The 24,052-nt window shown below is 48.3% G+C and overlaps 1 protein-coding gene across 5 annotated transcripts in view; it reads left to right on the plus strand.

Annotated features, from left to right (window-relative positions):
* The window catches only part of FAM149A (family with sequence similarity 149 member A), a 63,660-nt gene extending 45,418 nt beyond the window's left edge, over nt 1-18,242 (plus strand). For 3 of the 5 annotated variants that reach the window (XM_074396736.1, XM_074396734.1, XM_074396735.1), the window contains 7 exons: nt 3,897-4,000; nt 4,491-4,700; nt 5,103-5,183; nt 6,377-6,497; nt 7,717-7,845; nt 7,933-8,011; nt 17,035-18,242. In XM_074396736.1, coding sequence (XP_074252837.1) covers nt 3,897-4,000; nt 4,491-4,700; nt 5,103-5,183; nt 6,377-6,497; nt 7,717-7,845; nt 7,933-8,011; nt 17,035-17,108 — 798 coding nt within the window. In that variant the 3' untranslated portion in view covers nt 17,109-18,242. Of the gene's footprint in view, nt 1-3,896; nt 4,001-4,490; nt 4,701-5,102; nt 5,184-6,376; nt 6,498-7,716; nt 7,846-7,932; nt 11,657-17,034 lie in introns of all 5 variants that reach the window. The other 2 variants (XR_012516943.1, XM_074396733.1) reach the window with 2 other exon arrangements.
* Nucleotides 18,243-24,052: the final 5,810 nt, after the last annotated feature.

The raw sequence follows: 24,052 nt of genomic DNA on the forward strand, positions 1-24,052 counted from the left end.
CTGTGCACACTACAGCTCAGCCTAGGGGTGCAGGCCCAGCTCCTGTGCACACTACAGCTCAGCCTGGGGGTGCAGGCCCAGCTCCTGCATGCACTAACCCTCAGCCTGGGGGTGCAGGCCCAGCCCCTGCATACACTACAGCTCAGCCTGGGGGTGCAGGCCCAGCTCCTGTGCACACTACAGCTCAGCCTGGGGGTGCAGGCCCAACCCCTGCGTATACTACAGCTCAGCCTGGGGGTGCAGGCCCAGCCCTTACTCGCACTACTGCTCAGCCTGAGGCTGCAGACTGCTCTGGAGGTGCAGGGGCCTGCCGTGCCCGTTCAGCGAGTCTCCACTGCAGACTGGAGCGCTCAGCCTGCCGGGGAGGCCTGTTCTGCACCTCCCAATGCTCAGGCCGGTGAATGAGGAGGATCAACTCTCAAGCTGTTCTTCCACAGGCCACCAGCAAGACGGAAATAGGCTGAGGGAAAATAAACCTCAGTTTCTATTTACAACAATGGTATTGGGGTCTGTTTGCAACGTGATTATTTCGTGAAGTTGAACAGAATTACCATGTGGCACTGCTCTGAGATGTGAAACTGTTTTCTACCTTTTGGGAGATAAACAAATGCTTTCCCCCTAATGTTTCCAGCCAGTTTGAAAATTATAAATGTTCTCCCTTCTTTCCACCAAAGTGATACAAGACTCAATGAGTATACACTGGGCTTACTCAGCATTTATCATTTGCAGTTGAGGGGTTTTGAGGAGATGCACAGGTGAATCAAGCAGTCCCCGAACTAGTGACACAAAAGCTCTGACCCAGGGGCAGCTGTAATGCATTCTGTGAGGGTCGTGCACAAGACAAGAGCCTTGGAGAAGAATCAGAGAGCGATTTGTTCTGATTAGCGGAGGGGGATTGGTCTTTTACGTTGGAGGTGAAATTTGAGCAGAACCATGAAGACATGAGCAAGGCTTGTGGGAAGGAGCTCTGGGTGACCCATTTCAGGCCAAACAAAGGCATGGATGAAGGAAAGACGGGGCATTTTGGGGACTGTGATTGGACTGAACTTAGGGTATAAGAAACTGGGAACAGCAGCATAGTGGCAAGGACGGGGGATGAGGAATCGTGAGGCCTGTGAGGAGTATTTTTCTGGATATGTTGAACTTTTCTGAACTTTAGTGTCCTTAGCTTATAATGAGGACGATGCTATCTTGTCCAAGGGATTGCTGTGAGGATAAAATCATAGAAATACCAGGAAGCTCCCACCCCAGGGACCGGCACATATTAAGCTCTTAATACATTTTTCTTGAATTGCGTTTTTATTGAAAGATCTGGTAGTGGGTGAGGCTGGAAAGGACACGCTTGTTCACGGGAGGCCAAGGAGCTTGTTTCCACTGCCCGTCTTGTGTGTCAGGGAGCAGAGAAAAGGGATAAACACACACAGACGCACACACACCCCACACACATGCCACACACACACCCCCCCACACATCATACACCACACACACACATACCACATGCACACACTACACACACAGCCCACACACCCCATACCAACACCCCACACCAACATACCACACATCATACACCACACACCACATATCATACACCACACACACACATATCACATGCACACACTACACACACAGCCCACACACCCCACACCCACACCCCACACCAACATACCACACATCATACACCACCCACACACACCACACACCATACAAACACATACCACATGCACACACTACACACACACCCCACACCCACACACCACACACACATACCATGCACACACACACTACACATATCACTCACACATGCCACATGCACCCCTCTACGCACACACCCCACACACCATACACACACCCCTCACAAACACACCACACATCATACACCCCACACAAACACACCACACACACACGTCACATACATATGCCACATGCACACATATCCCCCACACACACCCCACACAAACACGCCACACACCATACACATACAGCATACATTATACACCACACACACACGCCACACCCCATACAAACACATACCACATGCACACACACTACACACACCACACACACACCCAACACACAGCAACACATCAAGCACACACACACCAAACACACCACGCACACACACACTGCACATGCACACACCACATACCACACACCAACACACATACACATACCACATACACAAGCACACCACGCACACGCCATACACACACCACACACACCACATGCACACACAACTCACAACACACCAACGTAGGTGCCATGGGGTTCAGAGGAAAAATATACTTTTCAGAGTAGGGTAAGATACGAACCAAGCCTTAAATGACGTAGGTGTGATTTGTTAGGGTGAGAAAGGAAGGGGGCCTCTTCAAATCGAAGGCAGAAATGCGAGGTGCGGAGCGTCCCAACCAAAGATCCCTGTGGGACTGAAAGGGCGGAGGCCGGACGCATCTGTGCCTCGGGGCAGTGGGAAATCAGAGCGCCACAGAGGCTTCTTTCACTCTTAGGGGAGGCGCTTGGCAAGAGGTCTCTGTCTTTTCTGTTCTGAAGAAACTTGGAACCGCTACCTGCTTATTGTATTTTTTGATCGCTTTAAACTGCCCTGACAATTTCAATACAACATTCTCTACTTTAAAAAAAAAAAAAAATAGGTAGTATGAATATCACAAAAAGAACAGTTGATGATAATATAGAAAAGAACCTTTAAATATCAGGCAAAATAAATAGACCTGAAAAATGTGGAAAATCTAGAAGCGGAGGACTTTTTAAAATAGCTGTTTTGGTTTTGTAATTCCTTTGTTTGGATAAATGTTAAAAAAATAAATGGAAAGCAAAGTGAACAGAGTAAAAATAGAGCGTGCTATGAAATACTCAAGGTGTTCCAGGGGTAATTGCAGAAGTTCTTAAGTGACTCCTCTACCTGTGATTCTGGTTGCCACATCTGTTCATGAATCAGAACAGAATTCCAGTCCCAGAAATCCTGTTCTCCCAAATCTAAGTATGACTATGATTTTTGAAGTTTTGAATTTTACTTTAAGCTCCCAGATCCATGTGCAGAATGTGCAGGTTCGTCACATAGGTATACAAGTGCCAGGGTGGTTTGCTGCCCCCATCAGCCCGTCATCTAGGTAAATACTATTTTAAATCCTCGTTGGTCATATTGTGGGAGTGAAGACGGAGTTAAGAATCCCTTAGCCATTAGCTCATGCTTTTACAAATGTCATTTGATTCAGTTCTCACAAGAGCTCTCTGAAGCTGGTGTGACTTTTCCCCAGTGTAAAGAGGAGAACCTTAAAGTTCCAAGAACAAAGTAAGCATTCCAGAATTACTGACCAGGAAGCGGTGAGAACAGGATTCAGCCGGAAGCTTCTCCAGAGCTCACGCTTGGGTCCCAGGCATCTCACTGCTTCAGGGAAGAGAGCCCCGGCAGGTGCGGAGTGGAGGGGCCTCCATGCCTGGCCTGTGCTTCTCCTGGCCCTGTCTCTGCCTTTCTCACCCTGGAGTTACCAGAGGCTGATACACATCGACCATCAGCGCTCCCTTGCCCTTCAACTTCTAGCAGAGACTGAAGCCGGGCTCTGCGTCCCTGCAGCGTCCCTGCCAGGTCACCCTGGGCCGGTGGCATCCTCCCCGTGCAGCCACCCTCTCCAGTACAGGAACCTCTTCCTCACTTCCCACCACTTTAGGCCAGGTGTCTGAATGTCCCCATGGTTAGGAGCCTTGTGGAATTAACCAATTCGTTATTCATGTCTCAGCCCACGTCTGTATAAAATACCCCCCACCCCCCGCATTAGCTTTTCCTGCAGTCAGCCAGTTTCCTGCCGATTTCTGACAAGCATGGGTCTGGAACGGCACTGGGCAGTTGTAATTTTTTCTTTCTTTTTTTTTACTGTTCTCAGGTTCATCGCTTCTCCAACAACTTTTATAGTGACATGAATGGTGTCATGACAATTCAAGCAAAACCACTTCAGCACAGACGGACCTGTTTTCCTGACAGAACGCAGTACGTATCAGTGTCGCTATCCGTTGTAGTTACCCAGCCTCTACCTTGTGCTGGACACACTGCAGCGCTGAAGACTTGCAGGGGACGTGAGCTCACGAAGGTCCCATTTCGTCCCCTGCTTCAGCTATGCCTGAGCACATCCCGGGGGAGTGTGGAAGAGCAGAAACAAGCCCTTCCAGTACCAACCACAAACAGTGACTGTCTGTATTTGGTTGGGAGAGTCGGACAAAGGGGAACACAGTCATGAAGTCTTAATCTTGTGGGCTTGACTGTTGGATTATTCACAATTAAAACCTTAGGTCTCTTCCTGTGGGTGTTTCTTCATTGAAACAGGAAGTGGCGGGTCTTCCTATTCATTCAACCAGTTCTTAAGAGTCTGTTCTAGGTGTCAGGCACTGTTCTGGACGGGGCTCACCCAAGCACAGACAGGTGTGTTCCCTGTTCTCACAACACTTGCGTCTGAGTAGCTCACCGGATTTCCTTCCCCCAGGAATGAACAGGCGGACAAGCTGTCAGGTGGAGGGGCCGGTGTTCCCTCCTCCTCACGGCACAGACTGGGACGGGCCTCAGACACGCACCGATTACTACCTTCTGCAAAGAAAACACCAGTGCCATGGAGACTGCCTTCTCTTGTTCCAGATCCACAGAGACTAAAAACCCCCAATGTCTGTAGTGACGAAGTTCTTCGGGGAACAAAACTGTGAGTCTTCTTTCTCTCATGTGCAACTAAAGGTCACGCAGGGCCTAGATGCTTGTCAGTTAGGGTCTGTGGCTCATCCCGGACAAGGGAACCTCTATCCAGTGATATGCAGACACTTTTCTAATGCGCTCATGGAGTATTTAACATTCAGCTTGCTCCAGGGGTCCACTTCGCTGTATACTAGGACATAAGGTCAGGCTATCTCTGTGACACAGGCAGAATGAGCCTCTGACGGTGGGGTGACCTTGGGTGGATTTCAGTGGCCTCCTCTGTAAAACAAATACTTAGTTAATGCCTTTAAGTTACAAAATTAGTACTTTTTAGGGGGAGGTTTAAATAAAATAATGTATGTAAAATGCTATAAAAATAAAAGGAGTATGTCTGTATCGGATTCTCTTTAAGGATGCACTTCCCCCTACGTAGGAGTTTCAGCAAAGCTTTTGATCTCAGGGATTCATATCCCACCGTGGCGTCATTAGAAAGGTACCTATCTCTTGCCCTCCAGCTAACTTAACCAGTATCGGCCGATACTTGTGTGGATAATAACAGCCAATGTTTACTGATGGCTTTCTTTGTTACCAGCACCAGGTAAAGGAATTACATTTGTGGTTTTACTCCCCACTGCAAACCTTTATGTGGTTGGGACTCATGCTATCCCAAATCTGAGATGAGGAAACAGGGGAAGCCTGCCAGAGATCCTTCCCCACGGAGAGGCTGAGCTGGGCCCACCCACACCCACAAGTGCCCTCTGGCTTCGGAGACCACCCACTGGCCCCACCCCGGCATGCAAAGGAGGAGTTAATAGGAGCTGAGCTCAGGAGTGGGCGGCTGCCAGCACTTACCTGGCAGCTGGAATCTTTCCAGAGGCAGTCATCATAAACCCCCTTTCAGCTTTTTAATAGGTGCCTGTTCCTTTCACAGTTTGGGGCTGATGTTTGCAGCTGTGTTAGGTCTGCGGTGCTGATTCCTTCGTTGGGGTCCCTTTGCCTCCGGCCTCGCTGGCCTGGTGCCAGTGAGCAGCACATGGCAGGCTCTCTCCGCCTGCTGCAGCCTTCCTGGGCTCCGCTGTCACACATCATCAAATGGAAACCCATCTCTGCTTCCTACTGAGATACCTTCAACTGCCTCCGACTGTACAAATCCCTCCGTGTTCTGACCCCTCTCTCCCTGTAGGCTGGTGATGTTCCAGCTTTTTTTTTATGATTGCCACCCTGAGGAGCCCTTTTAGGCAGTTCTCCCCAGCTGCTCTCCCACGCAGGAATTGTAGTCCCGCAGACAGGCTGTTTGTGTGCACAGCTGTGCTCTACACATAAGAGGGAAGCTGTGGCTTCACAAGGACACACCTGTCCTGTTTGATCACACTGCCTCACCTGCGTCCCCCGGCTTCTCACCCACCTGGATTCTGGCCTGCCTCATGTTCCCTTTGACCACCGCCCCCCCCCCAACACACACACACCAGCTCTGAGTCTTCTCACCCCCATCCTCTGTCTTTCACTTTTATCGAGGTAACATTTTTTCCTAATTATCACAGTGCTGTTAGTTTCCTGGGGAGCATCAGGATAATACCACAAATAGCAGACATTGACGACCTCCTGTGTGCCCCAGAAGCATAGAACTCACAGCTCTTGGCAGATTTCCTATCCCTGTGTGCTCAGTGACATGATGATGTGTTGCAGGTTCACAGGCGCAGACCACGTGGCTTCCCCGCTGGTCCAGACCTCACGGAGCAGGTTCCCACAGATAGGCACAGAGACCGGGGAGCGAAACGCAGCAGTTCCTGGACCCCTCCTTGCTTCTGTAAGACAGAATTCATTCTGGTTAACTGGACCGTTTAGGCAGTATATCAGAGAACAAGCAAAAACAACCTTGGCACTTCCAAGTGAAATTAGTAACGTAAGATCCGAGCAGCTGTATTCAAATGCCTTCATAATCCATTTCCAGAAAGTAAATGGCTTGTGAGAATTCACAGGGAGTGACAGGTTAATTCACCATTTTGTGAAATGAAAGCATGTCTTGAACTAAATCAGAAAGTCCAGGTGCCACGGAAATATCTGATAAGATGGTGTCGCAGAGACAGCATGAGATTTGGTCAGGAGACAGGAGGGCCACGTGAACCTGCCACGGAAATTCTTCTGTGATTTGGTACAAGTCACTTTAATCTACCCGAGCCTTAGTGTTCTCCTCTATAAAAAGGGATTAATAATTGTTAACCCCAAAGAATTATTAGAAGGATGAAATGAACTCATCGGTGTCAAATAACTCCTAACGTGAAGTCATGAGCTCAGGAAATTCTGACCCTGGTCGTTTTTGTCAGGTCTCATTTTTACAGCCAACCTTTGCCACGTCTGTTGCAGTGTAGGGCGATAATGTCTGCGCTCAGACTCCGCCCAGCCACGCAGTCACACAAGGTCTGGGGAGCATGCTGCTGCCCATGCCACAGCCAGCTGCCCCAGGTTTATAGCCACCCCCCCACTCATTCTCACACAAGTCACCGGTCTCTATTCATTTTATACAACACAGAAGGACCCCTGTTGTAGGAACATAAAGACATAGAGAGAGAAAAACCCTGCCTGGGGCAAGGTTTTCTCTTGTATTTCCTGTGCCACCTTGAGCACAGCACTAGAACCCATTCCCAAAAGGCTAGAGTTGCAACGTGTTAGCGTTTAACCTTCGAATAACTTCATTTTAAATATGGCGAACATCACATGAAAAAGCCTGATACTTCACAAATGCAGAATTATATTTCTATTATGGTTTAATGTTAAGAGATGAATGTGGTACAGGTTTTTTATCTCTCTTTCCCTGTGGTGACACTGTCATTTTGTCAGGTTACATAGTGCAGTTACATAATCAAAATATATCTCATCAGGTATTTATCCTTAGGAGACCTGATCCTTAGTAATGTCTAACTAAAAGTTTCCAAATAAAGAGTGAATGATTGAGCATGTAGAGATTTTCTCTTGTGTTTTTAAGGATTGCATTTGTTTTAAAAGAGAACATACTATCCCTCATTTAGTACAGAGGAAAATGTCCGCAAAACTGTGTGCTGAGTGCCATGCCTGATGGTATAGAACGGTCACCTCTTCGAGAAAGAACGGCCACCGTGGAACAGCTGTCAAGGCCCAGCACAACCCATGCGCTCCGGGTGGGTGCTCTGTTCGCTGTAACTTTAATTTTGAAAAACGTTTGAAAACAATGAAACTTGTCCCTGATGTTATTTTTCTTCCAACAGTTGGATGTGCCTCGAAAAAGTTCATTGACCCAAGTGGAATTTGCTGCTCATACGTGGACGGGTCAAAGTATTTTCACAGGTCAGCTTTTCTCCATATATAGATAAAGTGATGTAATAGGTGAGATTTCAAGTTTCAGAAAGTGAGGTGGAAGATTATCTACCTCAATAAGCCTGTTTTTCGTATGGAGAAGGGAATAGCAAGCCCGACCTCAGAAACATCAATCGCAGAGCACACCTGCACAGACACATCCTTCCTTACCTGCCCTTAGGTCAGCAAGGGGGAAATGCCCACATGCTCTCAATGAACTGGGGCCTCACTCTGAAAAAAAGTGCTGTCTCAGGAGCAGTCAGTACCTCTGTTTGCTACAGAGTTTTCATGCTCTGTTTCTAAATGAAACTCTAATCTCAGATTCTCTTTGAAAATCGAATGATAAAAATGCTTGAGAAATTTAACAGAAATTTGCTAATTACTTTATAACGTAGGGTTTTACAGGTAAATACATCCCAGCCCAGTATGTTGTTTGCAGGATAAAGTTCTAGTTTGAATACCGGCCGGTGGCGTGTCCACTTCCAGTTACCAACACTTTTTTCAGGGCGGCAGTGGGGCCCCATCCGGAGGTGTGCTGCCCTGGAGTCTGCGGTGGGATTTCCACCCTCGTTCTGCTACTGGCTGTGCAGCCCTAGGAATGTCCCAATCTCTCTGGGCCTCAGCTTCCTCTTTTATAACAAGCTGGGTAGATAAACTAACGACTGGAAATCTGTGACAAGGACCTAGCTAGATGCCAGGCATATATTGCTCAAAGATTATGACTTATGATCGTTCCTATTATAGATAATCTGAAATGTCAGGGAGAATTTATTGTTTTCCAGGGAATCTTAAACTTATTCTAATTGTAAAAGTGAACTGTGTAGAAGGTAAGCATTGTGTAACACAGATCCGTCACTGTTCACAGCAGCGTCTTCTGTAGCCCTGTAGTACAGCGACGTCAGGGATTCTTCAGCTCTTTCAGATTTTGCTCCTGGGCTAACAGCTCTGGGCTGCTGTGCCTTTCTGTTGCCTTTCTGCTGCTGTATGTGCTTCAGCAGTATTAGCGGCTGTTCTCATGGCAACGGCTCATGGTCTAAAAGGCAGTCATGCTACATGATCGGGTGTTGCTTTTTTTTTTTTTTTTTTTTTTTTTGTTGTTGTTGTTGTTGTTGGACTCTCACTGCAATGCCCAGGCTGGAGGGCAGTGGTGCAATCTCAGCTCACTGCAACCTCCACTTCTTGGGTTCAAGCCATTCTCCCGCCTCAACCTCCTGAGTAGCTGGGATTACAGGTGCGCACCGCCCCACCTGGCTAATTTTTGTTATTTTTAGTAGAGATGGGGTTTCACCATATTGGCCAGGCTGGTCTCAAACCTGACCTCAGATAATTCACCCACCTCGGCCTCCCAAAGTGCTGGGATTACAGGCATGAGCCACCGTGCCCAGCCCAGGTGTTACTTTTAACACAATTGTAGATGCTTGGGGGAAGGTAGGTGCCCAAGTTAGCTGATTAATCATCGACGGTGTATCAGGTGCTCACTCAGTGCCAAAGTCCGTGCTAAAGACGGATTCAAGCACCAGGGGTGTTTCTGTCTGTGCCTCAAGGAACATTGAGCCTGGCAGGGAAGCTGGAAAAGGCTGTGAGAGAGCGAGCAGGACCTTCTGGCTCCCCTGTCCGGTGGCTGGGGGGCACAGAGGCTTCTTGCAGAAGATGGCCATCCCAAGGGATGAGAGAGAAGGGGGCGAGGGCTGACGGACGTGTCTGCGGATGGCCAGAGGCAGGCGGTGCTGAGAGGGAATGGGGAATTCTGACACGGTCACTTTTGGGGGTGCTGACTGCAGCATGCCAAGTGGAGGTGTCCAGTAGATAGTTCAGGCACATGAAAGTGGAGGTTTGGACAGGGAATTGGGTTCTGAACTTCTTTAAAATCTGCACTGTTAAATCATTCACCAAATGCCAGGTCAGTGTATTCTCTTATCAGTAACTTTTTTTCTTTTCTTTTTGCTTTAAAATAAGCTATTTGTTTTTTCTGCAATTATAAAAATAATACATTATCAAAATTGACAACTTGCGAAACACAAAAATCCACCAAGGAAAATACAACCAAGGCCCCCTCATCTCACCACCTAGAGGGAACGCGGCTCAAAGGCGCAAGCTCTGATGAAGGTGCGCCATGGCACGTGCCCAATGCAGATGTCCCAGGCTCAAAGTGAGGCTGCAAATCACCTGCACACGCAGATCAGGAGACCTAAGTCTTGCCCTTCAAAAACGAAAAGCCACTTCTCTCCTCTAAGCACTCTGTCAAGGTGAGCCCACCACGCCGCTCACACAGGGAGCCGCCTCTGGCCACCAGCTTAGTCAGCGCACCACGGTCTACTAGGACATTCAGGAATGAATTAGAAACCAGAGTGGATTCATGGTGACCCCTTTGGAATGTCACTCACTGCTTTCTGGAAGAGGAGAGGTGGGTAGAGCCAGTGTGTGGGGACTGCAGTGACCCCGGGAGCGTCTACAGGAGGTCCATTAACACATGGGGTCACATATAGCCACTTAACTCGTGCAAGACCCAGGGAACAGTCCACACCTGTCATCGGTGGGTCACTGCCTCTTAAATACTGACCCAAGACTAAAGAGCTATTAGCAGGGAGAACACAGCCGCCCAAACGCCCAGCTCCAAGACATTCTGCATCTGTAATGACAGGCTAACACTGAGTTCTTTGGTTTGAAATATTTCCCCTCCTTAACCATTTTTTAATGCTGCAAAGCTCAGTGTGAAGGGGATGTCCACGCTCTCTCAGAATCACGCTGGCTTCTCCTCCCTTCTACACTGTGCACAGGAAAACTCGCCACAGGAGACCCCCTGGAGCTCCGCCTGGCTCCACAGGGCCTGTGCAGCTGGGAAGGGAGGGCACAGGTGCCCAGGACTGTAGGTGCCAGCCTGCGCATTCCCGAGAAGGCCATGCCTGGTGGTGGTGAGAGACACAGGCCTTGGCACAGAAGTCCTAGCTCTGCTGCTGGCTGCTACGGGACCAGGCGTTCCCTACAGGCCCCAGCTTCCCCATCTGTAAAATGGGGATAATACCTCCCTCATGGGCTCCTGAAGGGATGGAATAAAACACAGAGCATGTAACGCTGTGCCTCGTGCATAACAAGGTTCAACGTGTCCAGGGACCCATCCTGATCACCCATGAGCCTGTTTAAGGTCAGCTCTGCCTCATTTAAAAAACAAAACAAAACTGTGCCTTCAAGATCAGGTTCATGGTGACTCTGTTCCGGGCCAATCCTGCCTAGAACCGGCCAGGCTTGTGCTGCTGGAGAGGACTGGCCAAGCCAATGCACTCAGGGACCAGCAGTGAGCAGCCTGGTGAGCTCTAAGCCCGCAGAGCAGGCAGGGCGCCCGACGAGGGTAGAAAACCTCAGGGAAAAGGAGGCCCTTTCACCCGCCAAAGTGGAAACTTCCCCGCTGAACACCGGGTCTCCTGCCACTGTCTGGCCTTTCATCACAACTTAAACCCTTCACGGAGGGACCTGTGTTCCTTGATGTTTCCTCTGTTCATCCACCGGCTGTCTTCAAAATCAAAGTCTAGAAGCTTCTGCACTAATTTCAAAGTCAGGCTGAACCCTGAGGACTGAACGAAACTGTTTCAATTTTCCTCTAACTAAGTCTTCATGGAGCTTACCATAAACAAGATCCTCGTAAGGGCATTTCTGAATCATTCTGATCAGTCATTCTAAGAACTACACCTTTCTGCGGTCCTTTTCAGTGGCACAACTGGGCAGGGGACATTCCCACCCAAAAGCAAAGCCTTGAAAGCACCTGATCCCACACAGCATGTTGGCTCCAGACAGTGTGCCACCCTGCCTTCCATCATTCACACCCACACTCCTGCCTCCTCCTCCAATCCACACACTCCTCCCTCCTTCACTCCCCCAAATCCTCCCTCCTCCTTCAATCCACACACTCCTCCTTCCTCCTTCAGTCCCCACACTCCTCCCTCCTCCTTCAATCCACACACTCCTCCCTCCTCCTCCTTCAGTCCCCACGCTCCTCCCTCCTCCTCCTTCACTCCCACACTCCTCCCTCCTCCTCCTTCACTCCCACACTCCTCCCTCCTCCTCCTTCAGTCCCACACTCCTCCCTCCTCCTCCTTCACTCCCACACTCCTCCCTCCTCCTCCTTCAGTCCCACACTCCTCCCTCCTCCTCCTTCACTCCCACACTCCTCACTCCTCCTCCTTCAGTCCCACACTCCTCCCTCCTCCTCCTTCACTCCCACACTCCTCCCTCCTCCTCCTTCAGTCCCCACACTCCTCCCTCCTCCTCCTTCAGTCCCACACTCCTCCCTCCTCCTCCTTCAGTCCCACACTCCTCCCTCCTCCTCCTTCAGTCCCACACTCCTCCCTCCTCCTCCTTCAGTCCCACACTCCTCCCTCCTCCTCCTTCAGTCCCACACTCCTCCCTCCTCCTCCTTCACTCCCACACTCCTCCCTCCTCCTCCTTCACTCCCCACACTCCTCCCTCCTCCTCCTTCAGTCCCACACTCCTCCCTCCTCCTCCTTCAGTCCCACACTCCTCCCTCCTCCTCCTTCACTCCCCACACTCCTCCCTCCTCCTCCTTCACTCCCCACACTCCTCCCTCCTCCTGCTTCACTCCCACACTCCTCCCTCCTCCTCCTTCACTCCCCACACTCCTCCCTCCTCCTGCTTCACTCCCACACTCCTCCCTCCTCCTCCTTCACTCCCACACTCCTCCCTCCTCCTCCTTCACTCCCCACACTCCTCCCTCCTCCTCCTTCAGTCCCCACACTCCTCCCTCCTCCTCCTTCAGTCCCACACTCCTCCCTCCTCCTCCTTCAGTCCCACACTCCTCCCTCCTCCTCCTTCAGTCCCACACTCCTCCCTCCTCCTCCTTCAGTCCCACACTCCTCCCTCCTCCTCCTTCAGTCCCACACTCCTCCCTCCTCCTCCTTCACTCCCCACACTCCTCCCTCCTCCTCCTTCAGTCCCACACTCCTCCCTCCTCCTCCTTCAGTCCCACACTCCTCCCTCCTCCTCCTTCACTCCCCACACTCCTCCCTCCTCCTCCTTCACTCCCCACACTCCTCCCTCCTCCTGCTTCACTCCCACACTCCTCCCTCCTCCTCCTTCACTCCCCACACTCCTCCCTCCTCCTGCTTCACTCCCACACTCCTCCCTCCTCCTCCTTCACTCCCCACACTCCTCCCTCCTCCTCCTTCACTCCCCACACTCCTCCCTCCTCCTCCTTCACTCCCCACACTCCTCCCTCCTCCTCCTTCACTCCCACACTCCTCCCTCCTCCTCCTTCAGTCCCACACTCCTCCCTCCTCCTCCTTCAGTCCACACTCCTCCCTCCTCCTCCTTCAGTCCCACACTCCTCCCTCCTCCTCCTTCAGTCCCACACTCCTCCCTCCTCCTCCTTCAGTCCCACACTCCTCCCTCCTCCTCCTTCACTCCCCACATTCCTCCCTCCTCCTCCTTCAGTCCCACACTCCTCCCTCCTCCTCCTTCACTCCCACACTCCTCCCTCCTCCTCCTTCACTCCCACATTCCTCCCTCCTCCTCCTTCAGTCCCACACTCCTCCCTCCTCCTCCTTCACTCCCCACACTCCTCCCTCCTCCTCCTTCACTCCCCACACTCCTCCCTCCTCCTCCTTCACTCCCACACTCCTCCCTCCTCCTCCTTCACTCCCACACTCCTCCCTCCTCCTCCTTCAGTCCCACACTCCTCCCTCCTCCTCCTTCAGTCCCACACTCCTCCCTCCTCCTCCTTCACTCCCCACACTCCTCCCTCCTCCTCCTTCAGTCCCACACTCCTCCCTCCTCCTCCTTCAGTCCCACACTCCTCCCTCCTCCTCCTTCAGTCCCACACTCCTCCCTCCTCCTCCTTCACTCCCACACTCCTCCCTCCTCCTCCTTCACTCCCCACACTCCTCCCTCCTCCTCCTTCACTCCCCACACTCCTCCCTCCTCCTCCTTCAGTCCCACACTCCTCCCTCCTCCTCCTTCAGTCCCACACTCCTCCCTCCTCCTCCTTCAGTCCCACACTCCTCCCTCCTCCTCCTTCAGTCCCACACTCCTCCCTCCTCCTCCTTCACTCCCCACACTCCTCCCTCCTCCTCCTTCAGTCCCACACTCCTCCCTCCTCCTCCTTCAGTCCCACACTCCTCCCTCCTCCTCCTTCACTCCCCACACTCCTCCCTCCTCCTCCTTCACTCCCCACACTCCTCCCTCCTCCTGCTTCACTCCCACACTCCTCCCTCCTCCTCCTTCACTCCCCACACTCCTCCCTCCTCCTGCTTCACTCCCACACTCCTCCCTCCTCCTCCTTCACTCCCCACACTCCTCCCTCCTCCTCCTTCACTCCCCACACTCCTCCCTCCTCCTCCTTCACTCCCCACACTCCTCCCTCCTCCTCCTTCACTCCCACACTCCTCCCTCCTCCTCCTTCAGTCCCACACTCCTCCCTCCTCCTCCTTCAGTCCCACACTCCTCCCTCCTCCTCCTTCAGTCCCACACTCCTCCCTCCTCCTCCTTCAGTCCCACACTCCTCCCTCCTCCTCCTTCAGTCCCACACTCCTCCCTCCTCCTCCTTCACTCCCCACATTCCTCCCTCCTCCTCCTTCAGTCCCACACTCCTCCCTCCTCCTCCTTCACTCCCACACTCCTCCCTCCTCCTCCTTCACTCCCACATTCCTCCCTCCTCCTCCTTCAGTCCCACACTCCTCCCTCCTCCTCCTTCACTCCCCACACTCCTCCCTCCTCCTCCTTCACTCCCCACACTCCTCCCTCCTCCTCCTTCACTCCCACACTCCTCCCTCCTCCTCCTTCAGTCCCACACTCCTCCCTCCTCCTCCTTCAGTCCCACACTCCTCCCTCCTCCTCCTTCAGTCCCACACTCCTCCCTCCTCCTCCTTCACTCCCCACACTCCTCCCTCCTCCTCCTTCAGTCCCACACTCCTCCCTCCTCCTCCTTCAGTCCCACACTCCTCCCTCCTCCTCCTTCACTCCCCACACTCCTCCCTCCTCCTCCTTCACTCCCCACACTCCTCCCTCCTCCTGCTTCACTCCCACACTCCTCCCTCCTCCTCCTTCACTCCCCACACTCCTCCCTCCTCCTGCTTCACTCCCACACTCCTCCCTCCTCCTCCTTCACTCCCCACACTCCTCCCTCCTCCTCCTTCAGTCCCACACTCCTCCCTCCTCCTCCTTCACTCCCCACACTCCTCCCTCCTCCTCCTTCACTCCCACACTCCTCCCTCCTCCTCCTTCAGTCCCACACTCCTCCCTCCTCCTCCTTCAGTCCCACACTCCTCCCTCCTCCTCCTTCAGTCCCACACTCCTCCCTCCTCCTCCTTCAGTCCCACACTCCTCCCTCCTCCTCCTTCAGTCCCACACTCCTCCCTCCTCCTCCTTCACTCCCCACATTCCTCCCTCCTCCTCCTTCAGTCCCACACTCCTCCCTCCTCCTCCTTCACTCCCACACTCCTCCCTCCTCCTCCTTCACTCCCACATTCCTCCCTCCTCCTCCTTCAGTCCCACACTCCTCCCTCCTCCTCCTTCACTCCCCACACTCCTCCCTCCTCCTCCTTCACTCCCCACACTCCTCCCTCCTCCTCCTTCACTCCCACACTCCTCCCTCCTCCTCCTTCAGTCCCACACTCCTCCCTCCTCCTCCTTCAGTCCCACACTCCTCCCTCCTCCTCCTTCAGTCCCACACTCCTCCCTCCTCCTCCTTCACTCCCCACACTCCTCCCTCCTCCTCCTTCAGTCCCACACTCCTCCCTCCTCCTCCTTCAGTCCCACACTCCTCCCTCCTCCTCCTTCAGTCCCACACTCCTCCCTCCTCCTCCTTCACTCCCACACTCCTCCCTCCTCCTCCTTCACTCCCCACACTCCTCCCTCCTCCTCCTTCACTCCCCACACTCCTCCCTCCTCCTCCTTCAGTCCCACACTCCTCCCTCCTCCTCCTTCAGTCCCACACTCCTCCCTCCTCCTCCTTCACTCCCCACACTCCTCCCTCCTCCTCCTTCACTCCCCACATTCGTCCCTCCTCCTCCTCCAATCCCCACACTCCTCCCTCCTCCTCCTTCACTCCCACACTCCTCCCTCCTCCTCCTTCAGTCCCACACTCCTCCCTCCTCCTCCTTCACTCCCCACACTCCTCCCTCCTCCTCCTTCACTCCCCACACTCCTCCCTCCTCCTCCTTCACTCCCACACTCCTCTCTCCTCCTCCTTCAGTCCCACACTCCTCCCTCCTCCTCCTCCAATCCCCACACTCCTCCCTCCTCCTCCTTCACTCCCCACACTCCTCCCTCCTCCTCCTCCAATCCCCACACTCCTGCCTTCCTCCCTTCCTTCCCGACACCCTTCCGCAGGTAACCCCGAATCCGCCCTCAGGGCCTGGCTCCCAGATTCAGGGCTGGACACAGGGCTTCAGAGGAGGCACTCTTACCAATAACTCCGAGACCGCTAGTGTTGATGGTCAGAGGCCTTTTCTGTATCTACAGAAGTGATGGAGGGTCCAGAAGACAGATGTCCATCTTTCCGAGGGTTTATTTTCTTTTTCTCTGGCCAACAGGCAGGAGGCCTTCTGCTACCTTTGCGTCCAGGTCAGAAAGCGCTGGGAGCTACTTACTTAATAAACGTTATTTCTTCTGTGATAGAAAAAAAAAAAAAAGAATGAAGGAACCAAAGCCGTGTCCCAGAGAGTGGGAAGGGTCTCTTAAAGCAGCTGGTGTCGCCCCTGCCCCTGGGAAGCAGTAGGGCTGCCAGGAAGTAGGGCTCCCTCAGCCTCGGGGGCCAGGACCCGCCTTCTGGCAGGTCCACCAGCTGGGGAAGATGAGCAGCACTCAGGCTGGGTTCTGTAGGAGCAGCCTTCCCTTTTCTCAAGACCCTCATTGGCAGTTTTTGCATATGACTCTTTCCTAATTTATACGAAAGTGACGTAAAAATTTGTTTAAAAAAGTATTTGCATGGAATGCACAAAACAAGCTTTCTGAGTGGTTGCATGATCACATTTTCATGAGCATTCCCTTTCGTTTGGCGTTTCCAGGTTCACAGCATGTGCCTAGATCTTTCCAGAGGACAACTCTGACCTTAAGGAAGAGATTCCAAGTGATATCTTGAAACCGTTTCACCAGAACCATCGGAGCACTCGTGGCTCAGCACACCACTCTTCACTTGAAAGGTGGAAGAACACGTATTATCTTTAGCTGTGCGTCTGGCCGCGTGAGATGTCAGACAAAGAGAAATGCCAACAAGTAAGTCCCTGGTAAAGAGAGAGAAAGTCAAACTCACCAAGCTGTTTTACTGGAAGCATCTCCAAGGTTCCGTAGGCTTTGCTCAGAAGACCTTCCTATGTGTTTACCCATCGTTTTATCAATGATACACAAACATAATTAGGGTGTGCGTGTCCCCACACGCTAATTATGTATAAGAATATGGTATCTAGGAATATGCCATTTGCAACTTTGTACCCTGAGGTATTTTCTAGTCTCGTTCGATTATAATTCCATCAAAATCCTAGACAGTAACAGATACTAGCATTTGAGACAATATGCCGGTCTGAATAACATGGTCCTAGTCTTGTGACTTGCTCATGCATTTGTAAAAGTGCTTCCGTCATGAATCTCTTTGAGAAATGTCAGTGGCTAAATCTCCCAAACTAATTTTCTTTTGTTTTCATCTTCAAATTCAGACAGTTCACATGAAGCACCCCACAGGGTTGAATGTAAAGGTAATTAAAAGCTCTGGCAGGTGTTTACAGTGGAGGCTCCCCCGTGGGAGGGGAGCCTTGCACCCCCCATGTGCCATCGCGAGCTGGCCTTTGCTCAGTCACCCCCTCTCAGTGATGCCGTCCCAGAGCCCTCGTCTCTTCATGCTCTGTCCTCCTGCTCTGCTCGGCTTTTCTTCAGAGCGTGTACCTCCATGTGACGTGACTGTAGGAGAGCAGACCGTGGGAAGGGGAATCGGTCGAGGCCAGGCTCCGGGCCTTTCTCTCTCTTGTCCTCTCCCCACTGCTTTTCTTGATTGTGATTTAAGTCCTTACACTCAGTTTTTATATTCTCAGATCTCAAATCAGCTCATTTCTTCTTTTCTCTCAGATAATTGCATTTTATTAGCCTAATGATTATTAATCCAAACTGTAACTTTATATGTATAAGGTTATATATATGAGCATATTTGTGAACAGAATTATAAACTGTATACACACACAAGTATATATATCCTATAAATGCGTAATAAATTATTTTCAGATTATTTCTGGCTGGAAGGAGAAGGGATCATTGCCTACTTGTAGATGTCTGGAGTTTAAAAGATGTGTTGAGACTAAAATTAATATTGTCCTTTATCACAGAGTGACAAAACAGAAATGACCCTAGAGCCTTGCCTCTGCTTGTTAATTTCTCTTTGACTGAGACACCATAGGCAGCAGTAGCAACAGCCACCACCACATCCATGACTCTTTAACATGGGGGCAGCTCCATGCAACCGGGGAAGGTTGCTAATGCTTAGTTTCCTGCGTGAAACAAACCAAAGCATTTTGGAGAATGTTCTGCATGATTCCTAAACATTAGCAATAGACACTTTTAAGAACGAATGTCTGTCTTAATTCAGCAGCCCTCACACTTGAAGAATAGTTAGGTAGGTGAGCAGTCTGGAGCCCTTGTGCATGGGGCTGCTGGTTAACTGCTCTGTGGTGCATTATTACTGCTCAAAGCTCCCTGCACACTTGTTCTTTCAGAATCATTCAGGGTATTTCATATCAATTTCCAGGAACCATCCAACTCCTTCCCTATTCAGTTCAAACTCCTTTTTGTTTGTTTGTTTGTTTGTTTGTTTTACTTAAGTGTAGGGTACATGTGCAGGTGTGTCATGGGGCTTTGTTGTACAGATTGTTTCATCACCCAGGTATTAAGCCTATCACCAATTAGTTATTTTTCCTGATCCCCTCCCTCCTCCCTCCTTCCTCCTCCCTCCTCCCACCCTCCAATAGGCCCCAGTGTGTGTCGTTCACCTCGGAGTCCATGTGCTCTCATCATTTAGCTCCCATAAGCAAGAACATACGGTATTCGCTTTTCTGTTTCTGCATTAGTTTGCTAAGGATAATGACTTCCAGCTCCATCTGTGTCTCTACAAAGGACATAATCTTGTTCTTTTTTATGAGCTTAAAATTCTTAGTAGGAGAAACAGCTGATATTCAACCTAAACTAACATTAAGCTAGGTATCCAAGACAAAGTGTTATTTTATGGTAGCTTTACCTTGTTTGACTTCACAGGTTTGCACATAAGATTCTATTATTTATATATATTGGTAAAAAACAAAATATTTTTTAAAATAGAACCAGTTCCAGTGATCTTGACTCTTCTAAACACTTAAATTGGAAGAAAAAGTACCATTTTAGAGTTTACATAGAGATTGGCCCTGTCATTGATTTTAAAAATGACCTTTCTCATTGCACTGATTTTTACACCTATGTTAAAATTAGTGTTTTAGTTACACATTAAATTAGATATAGAGATTAGTAAATAATTCTTATATCAAGGATGGTGCTTTTTAAGCTAATTAGGTAAAAATTAGGGCAGTGTTTTTTATAATAATCTAATAAATGAGTCTTACTTTAGAATTAATCTATTAAAAATTGAAAAAAATGAACTACTTCTGAGATTGATTTTTAAATTCAGATTACTGACTTATATTAATCAAAATGTTTGTTAGTTTATCCAAAACCAAAGAAGGAATGAAGGAATTTTAAAATAATCTTAAAAAAATGTAAAATACCATAGAAAACTGCTAGATTTTGGGAATTTAATATAAAAGGAAGTATCCACATTGGTCGTATTCTGAACTAGAATGGAATTTCTATACCAATTGCGAAGTACATTTTTATATTATACATCATTTGGGTATTTTTTTTTTATTTTCTTGTAACTACAGATCATCGTGCAGGATTTTCAATTTCTTTAATTTCTAATAAAATATAAAAGTGTTAAAAGAGTTTTCAAAAATGTGTTACATTTATAAAAGTATTTTTAGATGCCCAATTTTTGTATAATTTGTGCAAATATCGCTCTAGTCTGCCGTTTCTAATACACAGGTATTTATTATTTCTAACTACATAGCAGACTTCCCCCAGTGAATTCAAAGTATATGTCCATATATATTTGCAAAGACTTTACATAACGTATGCATACTCCACCATAACGTTTGTTTCAGGAGATTACACCCCTGTGTGGTGATCATCGTGGATTTGATTTCATCAGACACTTATTGAACACTTTCTTGGCATAAAATTTTGTTCTAAGCATTGTATCGAGCAAGACGGTCTTTGCCCTAAAAGAGCTTAGAGTCTCATGGAGGACACAGACTATAAACAACTAAATAAAAACATGTTACTGGTCAGTTAGCGGTAAGTGCTATGAGGAAACAAAGCGAGGGGAGGTGACAGAGTGGGAGGGGCTGCAAGTTTCCATGGAGCGGCTGGGGACGGCTGTGTTGCAGGGGTGATATTTGAGCAAAGCCCAAAGATGAGAAAAGAAGCCATGGAACTATCTGGGGAGAAAGAATTGTAGACAGAGTGAAAAACGTATGTGCCTGAACCAAGAGCACACCTGGAACATTTGAAGAGCAGCAGAGAGGTCAGTACATGGGATGGAATTAGCAAGGGAGTGAATGATGGGAGCTCATTGAGGTAATAGAGGCTGAGGGATTGAGATACTTTCTGGACTATGGGAAATTTTAAGTAGTCCGAAATAAGCCACTGGAGCAGTTGAGTTTTGGGGATAAAATGATATAATTGACAAGAGATGATCGTGTTTCACTCAGATGATAGAGGTAAGGCTGATGAGAATACCAGGACTTTGGATGTGTTTGAAATTTGAGCCAAAAAGATTTGCTTTTGGATGGCAGGTGCCGTGTGCCCATAAAAAGAATCAACAACGCCTCCAAGGCTTTTGGCTTTGCACTTGGATGGACGGTGTTGACATTCATTGAAATTGGAAAGACTGCCAGGGGAACACGTTTGGCAGCGTGAGAGGCATGTTATGTGAGATGCCAATTAGATGCCCAAGTGGAGATGTTGAGGTATTTGGATATCCACACTTGGTTGTGGAGGGGAGATGGAGACTGGAGGTATAAATTAGGGGGTTGCCAGCATGTCGATTGTATTTAAGAACTGAAATGGACGAGGTAACCAAGAAAATGAGTGTAGAGAAATGGAGGAAAAGGGAGTTCTGAGCCTTGTGCCTTTTAACATCTGAAGGCCTGGGACTTGAAGGAAAACCAGTAAAGCAGACTGAGAAAGAATGACTGGTGAAAGGAAATAAGAGTCAGGAGAATATGGCATCCTCAAAGTAAAGTGTGTGTGGAGGGGTGGAAGGAGTATTTAAAGGAAGTGATAGGGACTCAAGTAATCGAATGTTGATTAGTCAGTTGAGATAAGGTCAAAGAATTGGGCTAATTTGGTGGCCGTGACAAGATCTGATAGGTGAATGGACAAGACTTGCAGTGGGTTCAGGAGAAAAGAAAAGAGAAATCAAAGACAGTAGTCATGGGTAGGTCTTCTTGGGAATTTTTCTGTACAGGGAGTAGAGTAATTGTGGGGGAGTGTATGTGTGCGCATGTGTTTCCTGGAAGGGTTCATCGTGATGAATGTCTTCATTATTCAGTACAAAAATGTTGAACCAAAAAGAAAGAGCTATAGTGGTCTCTGGAGGACAAGTGGAGTGTATTCCCACTGGAAAATTTAAGAAAATGTTGACAGAGCTGAATGAATAGTAAGTTATAATTCAGAGGCAACATTCAGAAAAGGCTACACTTTATGAAGGATGTCTGAATTCAGAGTTCAGAAAAAGAACATTGTGGGGGTGGAAGTTTTAGCTTAGAAGGCAAAATATTTCAAAAATAGAATCAAAATGATGGTATCAAATAAACTTGGAGCCATTCTACTACTGTTTATGAAAGAATAGTTCATGCCAGACTGACCTGAGAACAATGTGAATGGACAAGAAACAGCTCAACACCCACCCAACCCCCAACACGAAGCAGCATAATTTCAGGAAGCAAACTGGGAGACAGCAGGAATAATACATTGAGGTGAACCCATGTTTGTTATTGTTTTCTTTCCTTGTGTATATTTTAGACTAATAATGGGGCATAGAGGCCAAGAATAAGTGATACCCTCAAAATTTGTGACAAGCTCACTAGGCTGCCAAAAGGAATGACCTTGGGAAATGTCTCAGACTTTGAATTGACAACCTTGAAGGACTATACTCTAGGAGTAAAGGCAGACTCAATACAGACAAGTCCTCAAAACACTAGAGGCGGAACCCAGAATCGGGGAACCTGTATAGATCCCAGTTATGTGCCTGTACTTTATATGACTGCCAGAAAAGGTAATGTTCTTTAAAGAAAGATAACATTACCTAAAGTTTCCATAATTTTAACATACAGTGTATAGCATTCAATCTAAAATTAAGAGACAGCCCAGGATATAGGGCCAAGTGACTGAAAGCCAGGAGAGAAAACACCAATACAGCAGACCCACAGGTGATTAAAATAGTAGCAGTATCAGGTGTGAGCTGAGAAACAATTTGAATTGCACATTCAAAAATATATTAAAAAAACATATAATTTCAAGAGAAAACTGTAATCTGAAAAATAAACTGATATCCTAGAAATGAATGATACAGTGACTCAAGAATTCACTAGCTGTATTTAACTGCAGATTAAACATAGCAGACGAGGATTAGCAAACTAGAAGAGAGGTCAATACACAGTCTTCACTTTGAACAAGCATAAAAAATAGATATTCCAGAAAAAAATTGTGAGGCGATATGAAAAAAATCTAATATCCATGTAATTATAGTCATAGAGCAAAAAGAAAATGGAACAACGTAGTATTGAAAAGATACCATGGAAGAATCTTCCAAAATAGAAGACACCAATGCACTAATTCAACAAGGTATAAGACACACAAGATAGATACAAAGCGAAACATACTTAGGTCCATCACAAACTGCTAGAAACTCCAAATCAGAAAGAACAAAACCAACAGTCAGAGGGTGGGGGAGAGACATGATCTTCAAATAAGCGACAATAAGACTGACGCTTGACTTTTAAACACGGGATGGAAGCTGAAAGACAATAGAAAAAGCATCTTTACAGTGCTGAAAAAAATAACTGCCAACCCAAAATTTTATACAGAGTGAACATATACCTCAAAAATGAGGGCAGAAGAGCAGCGTTTTCAGATAAACCAAAATTGGGAATTAATCACCAGCAAATCTGTACCAAAGGAAATACTAATCAGAGTTCTTCACAGAATGGGAGAATTATCCCAGAAGGAAGTACAGTGATAAAAGAAGAAATGATAAACATCAGAATGGAAAAATATGTGGGAAAATAGAAAATAATACTTATTGTATAAAATAATGACTAATACGGAGTTCAGTATGTATTTGGGATTAAAATATTATAGAAATAGCATAAACTTGGGAAAGGTTTAATTGTTGTTAAAGTGTTATAAATTCATTACGTTGTCCAGGAGTACTCTTCTAAGGTAGGGTTTTATAAAGCAGTGAGTGTGATATAGCAAGATGAGGACACAAAACTCTATCAGAAATGAAGCACATCACTACTGATTCTATAGATGTAAAAAAAGAATAATTTGATTCGATAATTTAGATGAAAATTACAACTTTTTGAAAATATCACATCACTCAGGAAGAAACAAAATTTGAAAAGGATTATGTTTATTATAAGACTTAAATTTATTATTAAAAGCCTTCTCACAAAGACAGCCCCAAGTCCTGATGACTTTCTTGGTTAATCCTTTCAAATGGTTAAGGTAAAGTTAATGCCACTAGTAGCAACATCAAAAAGTTCTTTGAGACTGAGCGTGGTGGCTCATGCCTCTGGGAGGCTGGGGCAGGAGGATTGCTTGAGCCCAGGGATTTGAGGTTACAGTGAGCTCTGATCATGCCACGGCACTCCAGCCTGGGTGACAGAGTGAGACCCTGTCTCTCCAAAAACATGAAAAACTTATTCAAGACAATCATCGTTTTGTAAG

The sequence above is a fragment of the Saimiri boliviensis genome, chromosome 3 (genome assembly GCF_048565385.1).
Source record: "Saimiri boliviensis isolate mSaiBol1 chromosome 3, mSaiBol1.pri, whole genome shotgun sequence".
Lineage (NCBI taxonomy): Eukaryota > Metazoa > Chordata > Mammalia > Primates > Cebidae > Saimiri > Saimiri boliviensis.